The sequence below is a fragment of the Bos javanicus genome, chromosome 1, assembly GCF_032452875.1.
Source record: "Bos javanicus breed banteng chromosome 1, ARS-OSU_banteng_1.0, whole genome shotgun sequence".
NCBI lineage: Eukaryota > Metazoa > Chordata > Mammalia > Artiodactyla > Bovidae > Bos > Bos javanicus.
Window position 1 is genome coordinate 5,970,299 of NC_083868.1, and position 15,693 is coordinate 5,985,991.

Consider the following 15,693-nt stretch of genomic DNA (forward strand, 5'->3'; position numbering starts at 1 on the left):
GCTATCTAGGTTGGTCATAACTTTCCTTCCAAGGATAAAGTGTCTTTTAATTTCATGGCTGCAATCATGATCTGCAGTGATTTTGAAGCCCAGAAAAATAAAGTCAGCCACTGTTTCCCCATCTATTTGCTATGAAGTGATGGGACTGGATGCCATGATCTTAGTTTTTGAATGTTGAGCTTAAAGCCAACTTTTTCACTCTCCTGTTTCATTTTCATCAAGAGGCTCTTTAGTTGTTCTTTGCTTTCTGCCATAAGGGTGATGTCATCTGCATTTCTGAGGTTATTGATGTTTCTCCTGGCAATCTTGATTCCAGCTTGTGCTTCCTCCAGCCCACCATTTCTCATGATGTACTCTGCATATAAGTTAAATAAGTAGGGTGATAATATACAGCCTTGACATACTCTTTTTCCTATTTGGAACCAGTCTGTTGTTCCATGTCCAGTTCTAACTGTTGCTTCCTGACCTGCATACAGATTTCTCAAGAGTCAGGTCAGGTGGTCTGGTATTCCCATCTATTTAAGAATTTTCCACAGTTTATTGTGTTCCACACAGTCAAAGGCTTTGGCATAGCCAATAAAGCAGAAATAGATGTTTTTCTGGCACTCTCTTGCTGTTTTCGATGCTGCCAGCAGATTTTTACAATTTGATCTCTGGTCCCTCTGCCTTTTCTAAAACCAGCTTGAACATCTGGAAGTTCACAGTTCATGTATTGCTGAAGCCTTGCTTGGAGAATTTTAAGCATTACTTTGTTAGCCTGTGAGATGAGTGCAATTATGTGGTAGTTTGAGCATTCTTTGGCAGTGCCTTTCTTTGGGATTGGAATAAAAACTGGCCTTTTCCAGTTGTGTGGCCACTGCTGAGCTTTCCAAATTTGCTGGCATATTGAGTGCAGCACTTTCACAGCATCATCTTTCAGGATTTGAAATAGCTCAACTAGAATTCCATCAGCTCCACTAGCTTTGTTCTCTTATGGAGTGGCGGTTATAATTGAAATAAGGAAAACGACCTTCAAGATATCTGTCTTGCTTGAGTAATTTAAGGAGCACAGATACTATTAAAATCCAGTCACGGTGCTTTATAGATATCCTTAATCAATGGAAAGCCTTGCAAGGAACATCCAGTTTTATGGGAGGTGGAAGCATCACTTCCTGGACTCTAATGAAGAGTTGTGATGCGGCGTCACACAACGCAGAAGAGTCTGGGCAGAATCACCGCCTTCTTTCGGGGTATATAAGACAGCAAGACGAAGGAGAAACCTGAGACACTCACTTCTTTGCAACGGACGACAACCTGCTCCTGAAACCTCGCCATGTCTTGCCACAACTACTGCTCCGGAAACTACACCTTGGGGTCTCTCAGGAGTCCCTGTCACATTCCTGTCCCCTCCTCCGTCGGCCTCTACACTCCGAGTGTGAGCGTCGGAGATGCTCTCTGCTTGCCCAGTAGCTGTCAGGACCGAACCTGGATCCTGAGCAATGGCCAGGAGACCTGCAGTGAACCTACCAGCTGCCAGCCAGCCAACTGCGAGCCCAGCAGCTGTGAAACTTCCAGCTACCCTTCTTCTGGTTGCTATGTGCCAAGACCCTGCCACGGAACCAGTTTTCCTCCAGCTTCTTCTTACCCCTCTGGATCCTGCCTCTCAGTGTCTTATAGACCGCTGACCTATGTGTCCAGCTGCTCGCGACCCTCGGGCCTTCTCCCTTGTGGATATCGCCCCTCGGGTTCTTTGCCCTGTGGTTTTCATCCCATCAGCATTGTGTCCAGCGGCCTCAGACCTCTGCGCCCTGTCTTCAGTGGATGCCAAACTCTGCCTTATGTGTTCAGTCCTTACCGTCCGTCTTGCTCTACCTAAGGAAGCCTGCAGCTTCTTTATTCCAGGCCAATACTCACCCTGAAGATCCAAGATGAAAATTCGAACTCCACGCGCTTCTGCTCTTTTCCTAGTAGTGACTGCTTTTTCTTGATTTTTCCTGTGCCTGACCCAATGAAAGCTGTTCCTTTCCCATTTTCATCTTTTTTTCATCTCTCCTTAGCATAAAATTATGGTTTGCAATGCTCTTCAGTGTTGATTGGGTGTGGGAAGAATTTATTCGGTTTGGATTATAATAAATGCATTTAAGTCAGAACTAAGAACCTGGTGCTTCAGTTTGTCTTTATTTTAACACATGTGTGACTAACCTCAACTGCCTGCAAGAGAAGTGGCTAGGACTTAGTACACTCAACTCTGTGATTTTACCTCACAGTAGTGGACTAGCTTGATGGTTTATTCCTCAAACTGCTTTCTAGATCTCTCTGATCCTACATCCTTAAGAGACCCAAAAACCTTTAGTGGAAGTTATTTTGAAAAGACAAAACTAGGAATGATCTCCCTATATTTCTCTTCCAATGAATATGTCTTGACCAGAACATGCTTTCTAATCGAAAACTGAATGTATTTCACTCTTGCTTAAGCCTTTGATGGCTTCTTATGACTGATTCCTGTAAAATGAAAATACAAACTTCTTATCATTACATTTGTTTGTTGCTTCTTCTTCTTTTTTTTTAATCATTGACTCTCTCCTTCCCACTTCTTTGGCTTCACTTTTCTTCTCAATCCTGCAAATTTTAAGGTCCAATGATTCTGACATATACACAGCTCCTCAACATGCTGGTTTTTTGTTGTTTTTTTTTAAAGCCTCAACCCTTTTTATGTATGTTATTGACAAGACTAGGATGAACTTCTAATCTATCCACTTTGAAGACTCATACACATTTTTAAAAACACACCCCAACTTTATTAAACTGTTGCTTTATTCAGCTAAATTTTGAATCAGAGGTGAATAAGACAACTTTGGACTATCTCAGTACTTACCAGAAGTCATATACTACGGGACATACCCATATTAAAGGTACAGGTTTTTTCTTCATTCAACATAAATATGTAGAGATACATATTTCAAAAAATAAAATAAGGGACTTCCTTGGAGGTACAGTGGTTAAGACTGTGCTTCCAGTGCAGAGGGCGCTGGTTTGATCCCTGATGAGCAATCAAAGCACAACTGGCAACACAAATCACAAACCACAACTGGCAACTACAGATTGGCACTTGCCATGTTGTTGTTCAGTCGCTAAGTTGTGTCTGACTCTTCGCAACCCCATGAACTGCAGCATGCCAGGCTTCCCTGTCCTTCAGTATCTCCTGGAGTTTGCTCAAACTCATGTGCATTGAGTAGGTGATGCCACTTGCCATCTACCACTACAAGGATTAACTCACGTGCTGTTGCAGCTGCTGACCTTCAGTACTCCGGTGGAAGGAGTCCAGGGTGGAGAGAAGGGGTGAGGCACTCTCTTCTTGGAGGGGTGGGGGAGAGAACTGGCCCGATAGGACTTCACATAGCTTGATATTTTCAGGAGCTGATTTTATGAGCCCAATTTTTATATCTCCCCGTATCTAGAAGAGCAGTAAAATCCTTCATGGTGATGACTGTTCCTCATGACTAACAGAAATCTTCATGAGACTAGTAGAAACCTTCTGAAAAATATGTACTCCATTGTATGTATTCCCTCTTCACCAAAATTGCATATATACTGACCTTTGCCCCTGCCTCTTTGGAGCAGTTTCTCAGAGCTATGGGAGGTACCGCCTTCCGGGTGCAGTCCTCATTTTGCCCCTAATAAAACTTAACTCGCAGCTCTCATGTTGTGCATTTTTTTAAGCCAACAGAACTAAGATCCACATGCCACAGAACATAGTCATAAATGAATAAATAGTAAAAGTATTGCTTTATCAGCAATCAGAAATATAAATTTAATAGGTCAGTGAAACTATAAATACATAAGTTGACTAAAAACTAAACTGTAAAGGCATGAATATTCACCTTTTTGAAGAACTGTAATAGCTAGAAGCTTCATCAATGACAAGCAAGAAGACAGTGATCTCTAGGTACTAACTAGTGGCTGATCCCTTTAGAGAAGGTATATGCCTCTGGTTATCAGAACTCATCTCTCCTATGGACTTTCTGCTGTGCAAGCTGAATGGTGCTTCCTCTTATCACTGTGTTCATACTGCTGTTTCCAATTCCATTCTAGTTCTTACGTGGCCTTGCTTGCCTGACTCTTCTAGATATTTTGAGTCTGTGACATCTGGACCTTTATGCTTTGAAGATGTTCCCAGGCCCTCCATATCCTAATGAATAAATCACAGCTTGACTTAGCCTGTCTTTTATCTCAGACATATTTCTATTGCTGATCTTGTTGGAGTAAATTTTAAAATAATTTTAATGAGATTTTAGTTGAACTTGTAATGGAGCAGGACCCTAGGGGTCTTCCCAGAACAGGCCTTGCCCCATATCCTCTGCCTTACCTCCTCTCTGAAGTACCTAGATAATAGGATTTGATGCACATTTCCTGAGTTGTTTTACAGATGTAAAATAGCTCCCCTCTCCAACAAGTGGAAGATGTTGACTACTTGAGGACCACATAGCCCAAGCCTCCTAAGGACTGCTCATGTTAACCCCTGTGACATCACCCAGCTATCTCACCATCAGACAGTTGTGCACAGGCTGATCACAGACACTGAGACCCTTTTCCCTCACCTGGCTCTTAAAAAAGCTTTGCCAAAACCCTTGGGTGGGATGAGCTCAAGGTATTTTAGGGCATGAGCCACCACATCTCCTTTCTTGGCTTGTGGCAAATCTTTCTTTGCTCTAAACTCCAATGTTTTAGTAAGTTTGTCCTCACTTTACATAGGGCACATGAACTTCTGTTAACAAAATGAGACATACAAATGAATTTATACACAGATTATTACTCTACAGATATAGCCTTTGTTCTTATTTCTAACCCATATATTAGTTTTGCCTGTTTTTGACATTAAAAATGAAATTATATAATATCTACCCTTTGTCTCTAGCTTCTTTTATTAAAGATTGTGCTTGTGTGATTTTTCCATGCCGTTAAACATGCCAGTAGTCTGTTTATTTTCCTCTTGTATAATATTCACGATGCTAAAACATCAAAATGCATTTATGCCTTCTGCCGTTGCTGATCAGAAGAGTTGTTTCCAGTTTGGATCTGCTAGAAATAATGTATGAAATACTCTTATTCTTGCACATATCTTTTGATATACAAATGGAGGTATTTCTATTGGGTAATATATTTAGGAGTAAAGCTGACAAATTATATGAAATTACCTCTTCAGCTTTATTTTATACCATGACAAAGTTATGCCCTGTGGTTATACTAATATTGATTTCTTCTCTCAAAAGCATAAGGATTCCAGTTGCTTTACATCCTCATCAATATTTATAATTGTTAGTTCTTTTAAGTTTAGCCATTCTAGTAAGTATGTAGTTATAACAAATATTGGTTTTAGTTTGAATTTCCCTGATGACTTATCAGGTTGAGAAAATTTTAAAATGTCTCTTGGCCATTTGAATATCCTTTGTGTGCCTGTGTGTGTGTGTGAGTGTGTGTGTGTGTGCGTGTGTGTGTGTGTGTGCACATGCATGCACAAAGTAGACAGTGAGGTCCTTAGCTCATGGTTTTATTTGATATTTCTGCTTTTAGTATAAGAATAGTTCATTGCATAGTATAGATATTGAGTCTTGTTGAATATACATATTTTTGTTTGTTTGCTTTTATATTCTTCCATATCACTGCTTACCTTTCACTTAATTGTGTCTTTAGACTGAAACAGTTTACTTACTTACAGTTAGTTCAATTTATCAATCTTTTGTCTGTGGATAGTTTTGTTGTTGTTGTTGGCGGGGGCGGGACGGGGGGGGCTGGTGCTTCAAAAAGGTGTGCACATCAATGCTCAGTCTCTCAGTCTTGTTCAGCCCTTTGTGACCCCAAGGACTACAGCCTGCCAGGCTTCTCTGTCCATGGTTCAGTAGTCAAGTATATGCCTACCAAGGAGGGCATGCGGGTTTGATCCTTGGGTTGGGAAGATCCCCTTAAGAAGGAAATGGCAGCCTACTTCAGTATTCTTGCCTGGGAAAACCCATGGACAAAGGAACCTGGCAGACTACTGTTTATGGGGTTGCAAAGAGTTGAACACAACTTAGTGACTAAACAACAACAGCAACTATATGGTAACTTTATAAAAATGCTTTCCCTCCAACATTTAAATATGCTCTCAGTGTAAAATGACGTGTGTGTATGTGTGTGTTTGTGTGCATGTCCTGAGGGTCAAATTCCATTTGATCCAGCCCCATCTCCCGCAAACTTGCTTCATTTCCTACTACAGTTCAGTGCCCTTAGGACATAAATCAAGTACCTATATACGGGTGTGCTAATATCTAAACTCTTTGTTCTGTTCTATTCACCACTTGTCTATTATTCCATCAATGTCATGCTTAATTTTTCATTGTTTTATTTGTATTTCTGAGCTCTTCTCCAGAAGCTCTTTGAAGTTTCATTTTGGTTAATATATGGTTAGTGGTTTAGTCGCTAAGCTAGGTCTCACTCTTATGACCCCATGGACAGTAGCCTGCCAGGCTCCTCTGTCCAAGGGATTCTTCAGGCAAGAATACTACAGTGGGTTGCCGTTTCCTTCTCCAGGGGATCTTCCCAACCCAGGAATTGAACCCAGTCTCCTGCATTGTAGGCAGATTCTTTACCAACTGAGCTACGAAGGAAGTCTAATATATGGCTAAGATCTCCATAAAATTTTGTTGATTTGAGTTTAAGTAAATTCTGTTTTTGGAGAAGGAAATGGCAACCACTCCAGTATTCTTGCCTGGAGAATCCCGGGGACAGAGGAGCCTAGTGGGCTGCCATCTATGGGATCGCACAGAGTCAGACACAACTGAAGTGACTTAGCAGCAGTAGCAGCAAATTATATTTTAGATCAGATGGTAATGAAATCGAGGGAAAGAAGTATTCAATTTAGGATAGTACTAATGAGAAATTCTATATATTATATGTTTTTTTCATTTGGAGTTTTATTCTGTGTGTCTGAAGACAAATATTCATTTCTCATCTCCTCATAGTTCACAATTCTAAGAGCTGGAAATTAAGGGAAATTTAATATCCAATATTCCATGACTAGACAGGACCTGCTGATAGCTATACATTAGTCCACATGTGATAATTTTCTGTTGCCAGTTGTGGTTCTTTTTCTTATTTAATTAATTTAATTACCTTAATATCTAGTAAGATAGTAATAATTGTTCCTAATTTAGCCAAGATCGTACAGATTATAAGTTACTAATCTGAGATTTATTTCCAAATTGTCTCAAAATTTGTTTCTTTAGTGAACTACATTGTGATTATAGTTCAAAAATGTGTTTACTTTAGCCAATTAATTCCATATCAATATATTGTTGCTCTTATTATTTAGTCACTAAGTTGTGTCTGTAGTGATGCTTCCTAAGGTCCACTTGACTTCACATTCCAGGATGTCTGGCTCTAGGTGAGTGATCACACCATAGTGATTATCTGGATCGTGAAGATCTTTTGTGTACAGTTCTTCTGTGTATTCTTGCCACCTCTTCTTAATATCTTCTGCTTCTGTTAGGTCCATACAATTTCTGACCTTTATTTAGCCCATCTTTGCATAAAATGTTCCCTTGGTTTCCTTAATTTTCTTGAAGAGATCTCTAGTCACTACAAACAAAGCTAGTGGAGGTGATGGAATTCCAGTTGAGCTATTTCAAATCCTGAAAGATGATGCTGTGAAAGTGCTGCACTCAATATGCCAGCAAATTTAGAAAACTCAGCAGTGGCCACGGGACTGGAAAAGGTCAGTTTTCATTCCAATCCCAAAGAAAGGCAATGCCAAAGAATGCTCAAACTACCACACAATTGCATTCATCTCACACGATAACAAAGTAATGCTCAAAGTTCTCCAAGCCAAGCTTCAGCAATACATGAACCATGAACTTCCAGATGTTCAAGCTGGTTTTAGAAAAGGCAGAGGAACCAGAGATCAAATTGCCAACATCTGCTGGATCATCAAAAAAGCAAGAGAGTTCCAGAAAAACATCTATTTCTGCTTTATTGACTATGCCAAAGCCTTTGACTGTGTGGATCACAATCAACTGTGGAAAAGTCTGAAAGAGATGGGAATACCAGACCACCTGACCTGCCTCTGGAGAAACCTATATGCAGGTCAGGCAGCAACAGTTAGAACTGGACATGGAACAACAGACTGGTTCCAAATAGGAAAAGGAGTTCGTCAAGGCTGTATATTGTCACCCTACTTATTTAACTTATATGCAGAGTACATCATAAGAAATGCTGGGCTGGAGGAAGCACAAGCTGGAATCAAGATTGAGTGGAGAAGTATCAATAACCTCAGATAGGCAGATGATACCACCCTTATGGCAGAAAGTGAAGAAAAACTAAAGAACCTCTTGATGAAAGTGAAAGTAGGGAGTGAAAAAGTTGGCTTAAAGCTCAACATTCAGAAAACGAAGATCATGGCATCTGGCTCCATCACTTCATAGCAAATAGATGGGGAAACAGTGGAAATAGTGGCTGACTTAATTTTGGGGGGGTCCAAAATCACTGCAGATGGTGATTGCAGCCATGAAATTAAAAGGCACTTGCTCCTTGGAAGAAAAGTTATGACCAACCTAGACAGCATATTAAAAAGCAGAGACATTACTTTGCCAACAAAGGTCCGTCTAGTCAAAACTATGGTTTTTCCAGTGGTCATGTATGGATGTGAGAGTTGGACTATACAGAAAGCTGAGCACTGAAGATTTGATGCTTTTGAACTGTGGTGTTGGAGAAGACTCTTGAGAGTCCCTTGAACTGCAAGGAGATCCAACCAGTCCATCCTAAAGGAGATCAGTCCTGAGTGTTCATTGGAAGGACTGATGTTGAAGCTGAAGCTCCAGTCCTTCAGCCACCTGATGCAAAGAGCTGACTCATTTGAAAAGACTCTGATGCTTGGAAAGAATGATGGCAGGAGAAGAAGGGGACAACAGAGGATGAGATGGTTGGATGGCATCACGGACTCAATCGACATGAATGTGAGTAAACTCTGGGAGTTGGTGATGGACAGGGAGTCCTGTTGTGATGCAGTCCATGGGTCACAAAGAGTCGGACACGACTGAGTGACTGAATTGAACTGAACTGAAGTTGTGTGCAAATCTTTTGTGACCCATGGAGTGTAGTCCTTCCAGGCTCTTCTGTCCATGGGATTTTCCAGGCAAGAATACTGGAGTGAATTGCCATTTCCTCCTCCAGGGGATCCTCCCAACCGAGGGTCTGAACCCAGGGATGGAACCCATATCTCCTGTGTTGCAGGCAGATTCTTTACCATTGAGCCACCTATTAGTTGTTATTTACTGACTTCTAGCTCACTCCAGTACTTCACTTTACCTTTCACTTTCATACATTGGAGAAGGAAATGGCAACCTACTCCAGTGTTCTTGCCTGGAGAATCCCAGGGACAGGGGAGCCTGGTGGCCTGCCGTCTATGGGGTCGCACAGAGTCGGACACAACTGAGGTGACTTAGTAGCAGCAGCTTCATAGGTATATTTCCTGTGGCTTAAATAAATGGACGATAAATGAGGTCTTTATTTTTTTTTAATTATTAATATATAAGCACCAATTGCTATGGTTTTTCCTGTGGTCATGTATGGATGTGAGAGTTGGACTGTGAAGAAAGCTGAGTGCCAAAGAATTGATGCTTTTGAACTGTGGTGTTGGAGAAGACTCTTAAGAGTCCCTTGGACTGCAAGGAGATCCAACAAGTCCATTCTGAAGGAGATCAGCCCTGGGATTTCTTTGGAAGGAATGATGCTAAAGCTGAAACTCCAGTACTTTGGCCACATCATGCGAAGAGTTGACTCATTGGAAAAGACTCTGATGCTGGGAGGGATTGGGGGCAGGAGGAGAAGGGGACGACAGAGGATAAGATGGCTGGATGGCATCACTGACTCGATGGACATGAGTCTGGGTGAACTCCGGGAGTTGGTGATGGACAGGGAGGCCTAGCGTGCTGCGATTCATGGGGTCGCAAAGAGTCAGACACGACTGAGCAACTGATCTGATCTGATCTGCTGATTTTGATTAACCCTGTGGACATAGTTTTGTTCAAGCTGGCTATCAGAACTCTGCCTACCTTCTGTCAAACCATGAACTCAGATAATATATATTGCCCTTCTTTAATGAACTCTAATCAAGAAAGCATGTTGGGACTCCATTGTAACCAGTCATGAAGAATTATCCCTGGAGTTCAGAATCAAACAGAATCATCTTGTTCTTTATCTTGCCTAAGATAGACTAGAGACAATGAAACATTTAAACTTGAATAACAACCAGGTTAGACCCTAAAGCAGCAAGCATAAAGGAAAAACATTCAGGGTTAGTCTAACAGATTGTTCAGATATTTTGAGCTGAGATTTTGGAATCTGAGTCTTTACTCAAAGGCTAATTCTGAAAAATCACTCCTCGATATAAAGAGTATTTATTTCTTCTCCACAGAGATATAATTTTTCTTAGTTACATTGTCTAGAAACTGGAGAAGGTGAAGCCGCTGGGACTGACTCTGAAGGAAAGCATGGACTTTCATTTTCAGCTTCAACATGTAAAGAGATTAGAAATCACTACTTTGGTCTAAAACAATAAAAAGTTGGACAACTTGAAAATTGGTGCATTTTCCTGAAACCATCAGAGAGCTGAATTTGCAGGCAAACTGTCCCCTCAAAATTTGGAGGAAGAGAATCTAGTGAGTCTAGAGAATCATACCTAAATACTGCTTGCGTGAAACCATACTCTTGTAGAAACTCAAGAATTCTTCGGACTTCCTTGGGGTTGAGTGTGAAGTAGCATGAGGATGTGAACCTCCTGCAAACCTCAGATTTAAGAATGCCTCACACTTCATCACTTTTACCTCCAGGAACCCCACCAGGTTCTCCTGACGAAGAACTAAGAAGTTTTCCTCACAGCCATGCCAGGAGAAGGGGAGGCTTAATCCTAGTGAAACACACATAAAGCCACCTCTTCCATTATAAATCCCCATTCTCCAAGGAGTTGGAGGGGGTGGAGGGGAACTTCACTAGAGCCTTATCCAACCTGAAGAAAGAATACTTCTCGCTCTCTAGCCATCCACTAGCTTTCCTATTTAACCTAAGTGGTGGAGAAGAGACTCAGAAACTAGAAACACTTGTGAATGAGAAGCTTAGGGTCACTGGTCCACTAAAAGGTTGGGATTTAATTATAAGGCTATAGAAAGCTTCTTCTCTCCTACACTTCACCAACATACCCATGGGGCTCCAGCTTAATAACAGTGGATCATAGTTGGAAGAGGTGCATGGTGCAGCTTCTCTCTAAGGAGGAGGTCATAAGACAGCCCAAAGCCAAAAAGAGGGGGTGAAAAAAAAAAGATACTAGAGAAACCTGAAGGCTTTGATACCTGTAACTACGCCTACCAGGCACCTCTGTCAAATGGAATTCTCCAAGCAAGAACACTGGGAGTCAGTTGCCACGCCCTTCTCCATGGGATCTTCCCAACCCAGGATCAAAGCTGTGCCTCCTGGGTCTCCTGCACTGCAGGTCAATTCTTTATCTACAGAGCCATCTGGGAAGCCCAGAACTACAGTACAGCAAATGTCAAACAATAGCCCAGCTCTTAGCCAAATTAGCTGCAAATCTCACCCTGAGGGTCTGTTCACTTCAGTTCTTATCATTCTATACACATCTGACTTTCAACAAAGTTATGAGGTACATTGGAAAATGATATTAAAAAAAAATGGTCTCTAGAGAACAAATAAGCATCAAAGTCAGATTCAGATGTGATGTAGATATTAGAATCATCAGATAGGAAATTAAAAATACCTCTGATAATTAGATTCAGAGTTTTAATCTAATTAAGGTAGACAACATACAAGAAATGGCTAATGTTAACACAGAAATAGAAATTTGAAGAAAGAATAAAAATACTAGAAATCAAAACTATTATAACAGAAATGAAGAATGCCTCTGATTATCTCATTAGTAGACAAGATATGGCCAAGAAAGAATCAATGAGTGTGAATATAGATCAATAGAAACTTCCCAAACTGAAATGCAAAGAGGGAAAACAAATGGAAAAAAAGTAGGACACAGAGCAGAGCATCTAAGAACTGAGGGGAAATGTCAAAACACAAGGACAATCAACCCTGAATATTCACTGGAAGGACTGAGGCTGAAGCTGAACCTCCAATACCTTGGCCACCTGATATGAAGAACCAGCTCCTTGGAAAAGACCCTGATGCTGGGAAAGACTGAAGGCAAAAGGAGTAGAGGGCAGCAGAGGATAAGATGGGTGAATTGCATCACTGATTCAAGGGATATGGACTTGGGTGAACTCCAGGAGATGGTCAGGGACAGGGAGACCTGGTGTGCTGCAGTCCACGGGGTTGCAAAGAGTCGGACAAGACTTAGTGACGGAACAACAATATATTTGTAATTGGAATAAAGAAGAAAAAAAAGTAGAAGAAATAATTGAAGCAATAATGACTAAGAACTTTCAAATTTAATGACAACATCAAATCACTGATTTAGAAAGTTTGGAGAACACCAAACAGGATTAAAAACTAAGCCAAAACAAAACAAGCATTATACCTACTCATGTCATATTCAAACTTCAGGAAAACAAAGACAATGTGAAATCTTGGGGAAAAAAAATACAGATGAAAAAGAACATAAGAACATTATCTATATAGGAAATAGGAAAAGAAATACAGAGCTATCAGAAATCATACAGCCAAGAAGAGAGTGGACTGGAATATTTAAAATGTGGAAAGAAAACAAAACAAAACAATCCCACAAACCAAGAATCTTCTATACAGTAAAATTATCCTTCACTTGTGAGTGAAGAAGAATAAAGATTTTCTCAGACAAAACCTGGGGAATCCATTGCCAAAAGACCACCTCCACAAGAAATGTTAAAAGTTTTTTTTTTAGGGAAAAGGAAATTGTATATGTTAGAAGCTCAGCTGCTCATAAAGAAAGGATGAATATTGGAGAAAAAAGCTCTTTAATTTTCCTTAGTCTTAATTAATCTAAAAGAAATGTTTACAGTAGCAGGACTACTTAATATTTGTCCCCTTCATCATTTAAATTATTAAACCAGTCTCTTGCTTTGTTTTTATTTTGTGGATTTCTTGAAATTATTGAAAAAAATCAATTTAAATTTAAAAAAAAACCTTTCAGATTTACAACCAAATAAATATTTTAGTGTATCATTTGATTAATATATCTTCATAATTTGTAGTTATTTTAGTGTGCATAATCATTCAGTAAATAATTAGGATTCTCTATTATGTGTCAAGGGGCCTTCCCTGGTTTCTAAGCAGCAAAGAATCTGCCTGCAGTGTAGAAGATATACATTCGATCCCTGGCTTGGGAAGATCCCCTGGAGGAAGGCATGCAATCCACTCCTGTATTCCTGCCTGGGAAATCACATGGACAGAGGAGCCTGGTGGGCTACAGTCCATGAGGTCACAAGAGTTGTATAAGACTTAGCAATGGAGCCAGCACCTCCATTATGTGTCAATTTCTGTAAAGAGGGATGAAGACATGGTGATATACAAGACAGATATTATCCGTTCCTTTACGGAGGTACACGTTATCTGGGGGAATAATAGAAAATAAAGAGTAAACACTGATAAAGATGCAATGCTATTAGAGTGTGTAAGGTAATATAAAGGGAGTGAAAAGCATACAGGAGGAGATGATAGCTGCTTTCAACAAGGTCAGAGGCATCTTGTCATTTAAAGAATGACCTGCAAACTGGAACTAGAAAGATTAGAGGGAGAGCATCCTGTGACAAACTGAAGCAGGTGTTTTAGGCAGGGAGAACAAGATCAAAGGCACAAACCTGGAGAGTTTTCAGAACAAGAGGAGACTGGTGTGACTGGAGGGTTGAGTGAGCTGAGAGCAGTGTCAGAATTGACCAATATATTTAATGTATCAGACACTCTTGCCAACAACAGGGTCATCGAATATCTCAGGTACATTTAAAATGTATTTAGCAAGCATTGGTCATTTTCCAAGAACAGAGTAAATATAGCCAGATGCGTGTCCAACTCGAGATGCATATCTCCCCTATACTTATCATGAGTCATAGCATCTTGTCGAGACAGTAAGATTCAAAGTGGCTTATATTACATAAGAAAGAATGATACTCTCACAAGATTATTTTTTAAATTAATTTTACTGGAGTAGAGCTGATTTAAAATGTGTTGGCTTCTGCTGTACAGAAAAGTGAACTTGTCATACATATACATATATCCAGTCTTTTATTTCAGATTATTTTCTGATATAGATCACTAAAGAGATTGAGTAGTATTCCCTGTGTTATACAATAGGTCCTTATTCATTATCTATTTCATATAAAGTATGTATATATGTCAATCCCAATTTTTACCCCCTCCACCAGTAACTGTAAGTTTCGTTTCTACATCTGTGATCCTATTTTGTGACCCTACATGTGTGAACTTATTTTGTAATAAGTTTATTTGTACCATTTGTTTTGATTCCACATACAAGTGGTATCACACATCTGTCCTCTGTTTGACTTCAGTCAGTGTGGCTATCTCTAGGTCCATCCATGTTGCTGCACATGGCATTATCTCATTCTTTTTTACGACCGAGTAATATTCCATTTTATATATATGTACCACATGTTTATCCATTCGTCTGTTGATGGACATTTAGATTGCTTTCATATCCTGGAAGATGATCTTTAAAAATAACTTGTAGCCATAAATTTTAGTATTTGTTAGTCAGTCATTAATCTAATGTTTTATTTGTGTAGCTCTAGGTTTGACTTAAAATTTTGTAAGGTACGTACTTCTGAGGAAGAGAAGTAGGAAGTCTGGGAAGAAGTTGTTTATGACATGTCAGCAGCTGTGCAGGGACAAGCAACCATATTCTCCTCTAGATGCTTTAACATCGTCCATTACTTCCATTCATGCATTTATCATCAGTTGGATAAGCATAGAACAGAAGATCTTAAATTTTCAGATTACTCCTTTGGAGCTATTATGTGACAGAAAAATATATAATGAGGGCATATGGCAACCCACTCCAAGATTCTTGCCATGGACAGAGGAGCCTAGGAGGTTAAGTCCATAGGGTTATAAAGAGTCAGACACTACTGAAGCAACTTCACATACACATACACATAACTCTCGAACCAATAAAAACAAGAAGCATAGCAAATCTGAGATCATAGTACAAGATAAGGAAGTGCTGTTCGTAGCCAAGTAAGGAAATGTAGTGATTTTTTCCTCACAATGTTCATTATCTTCCAAATGTGACTATTGTGGTTATTGACCTTCAGTAGAAAGCTACTTAACCAATATCTTAACAAACATTTTGCTCATTTTGTGAAGGTTAAAAAATTACAAAAATATATTTTGAGATGTCAAAGTAACCCTAATTGTAAATTTCAAAACAAATACTTAAAAGAAAATGTTTTTAATTTTGTAACTTTTCTGATATATTTGCCATGACAATACTTAAATATTTGCTTTATATTTTTCAAGGTTCAAGGACTTTCATTCTCGCAAATCACTTGGATAGTTCTGCTGTTTTTTTTTACTGTATGCATTACATTTTTATATAGAAAATTGCTCAGCATATTTCAATGCACTCTTTGGTCATTTCTTATGTCATTATCGATAATATGTTCACCATGATCTTTTTTCTATTTTTTGTTGTGTATATAGATTGGGAAATCAACCCTGAATACTAATGATGAA

The 15,693-nt window shown here is 39.6% G+C and overlaps 1 protein-coding gene across 1 annotated transcript; it reads left to right on the plus strand.

Moving 5' to 3' along the window:
* Positions 1-1,124: 1,124 nt before the first annotated feature.
* Positions 1,125-1,919, plus strand: LOC133255009 (keratin-associated protein 26-1). The gene has a single exon (XM_061429555.1). The coding sequence runs from the start codon at positions 1,313-1,315 to the stop codon at positions 1,853-1,855; it is 543 nt and encodes a 180-aa protein (XP_061285539.1). The 5' UTR covers positions 1,125-1,312; the 3' UTR covers positions 1,856-1,919.
* The last annotated feature ends 13,774 nt before the right edge of the window (positions 1,920-15,693 follow it).

Bases quoted from the DNA above. Each gene is read 5' to 3' on its own strand.
- LOC133255009 (XM_061429555.1), top strand. From the start codon at position 1,313: ATGTCTTGCCACAACTACTGCTCCGGAAACTACACCTTGGGGTCTCTC.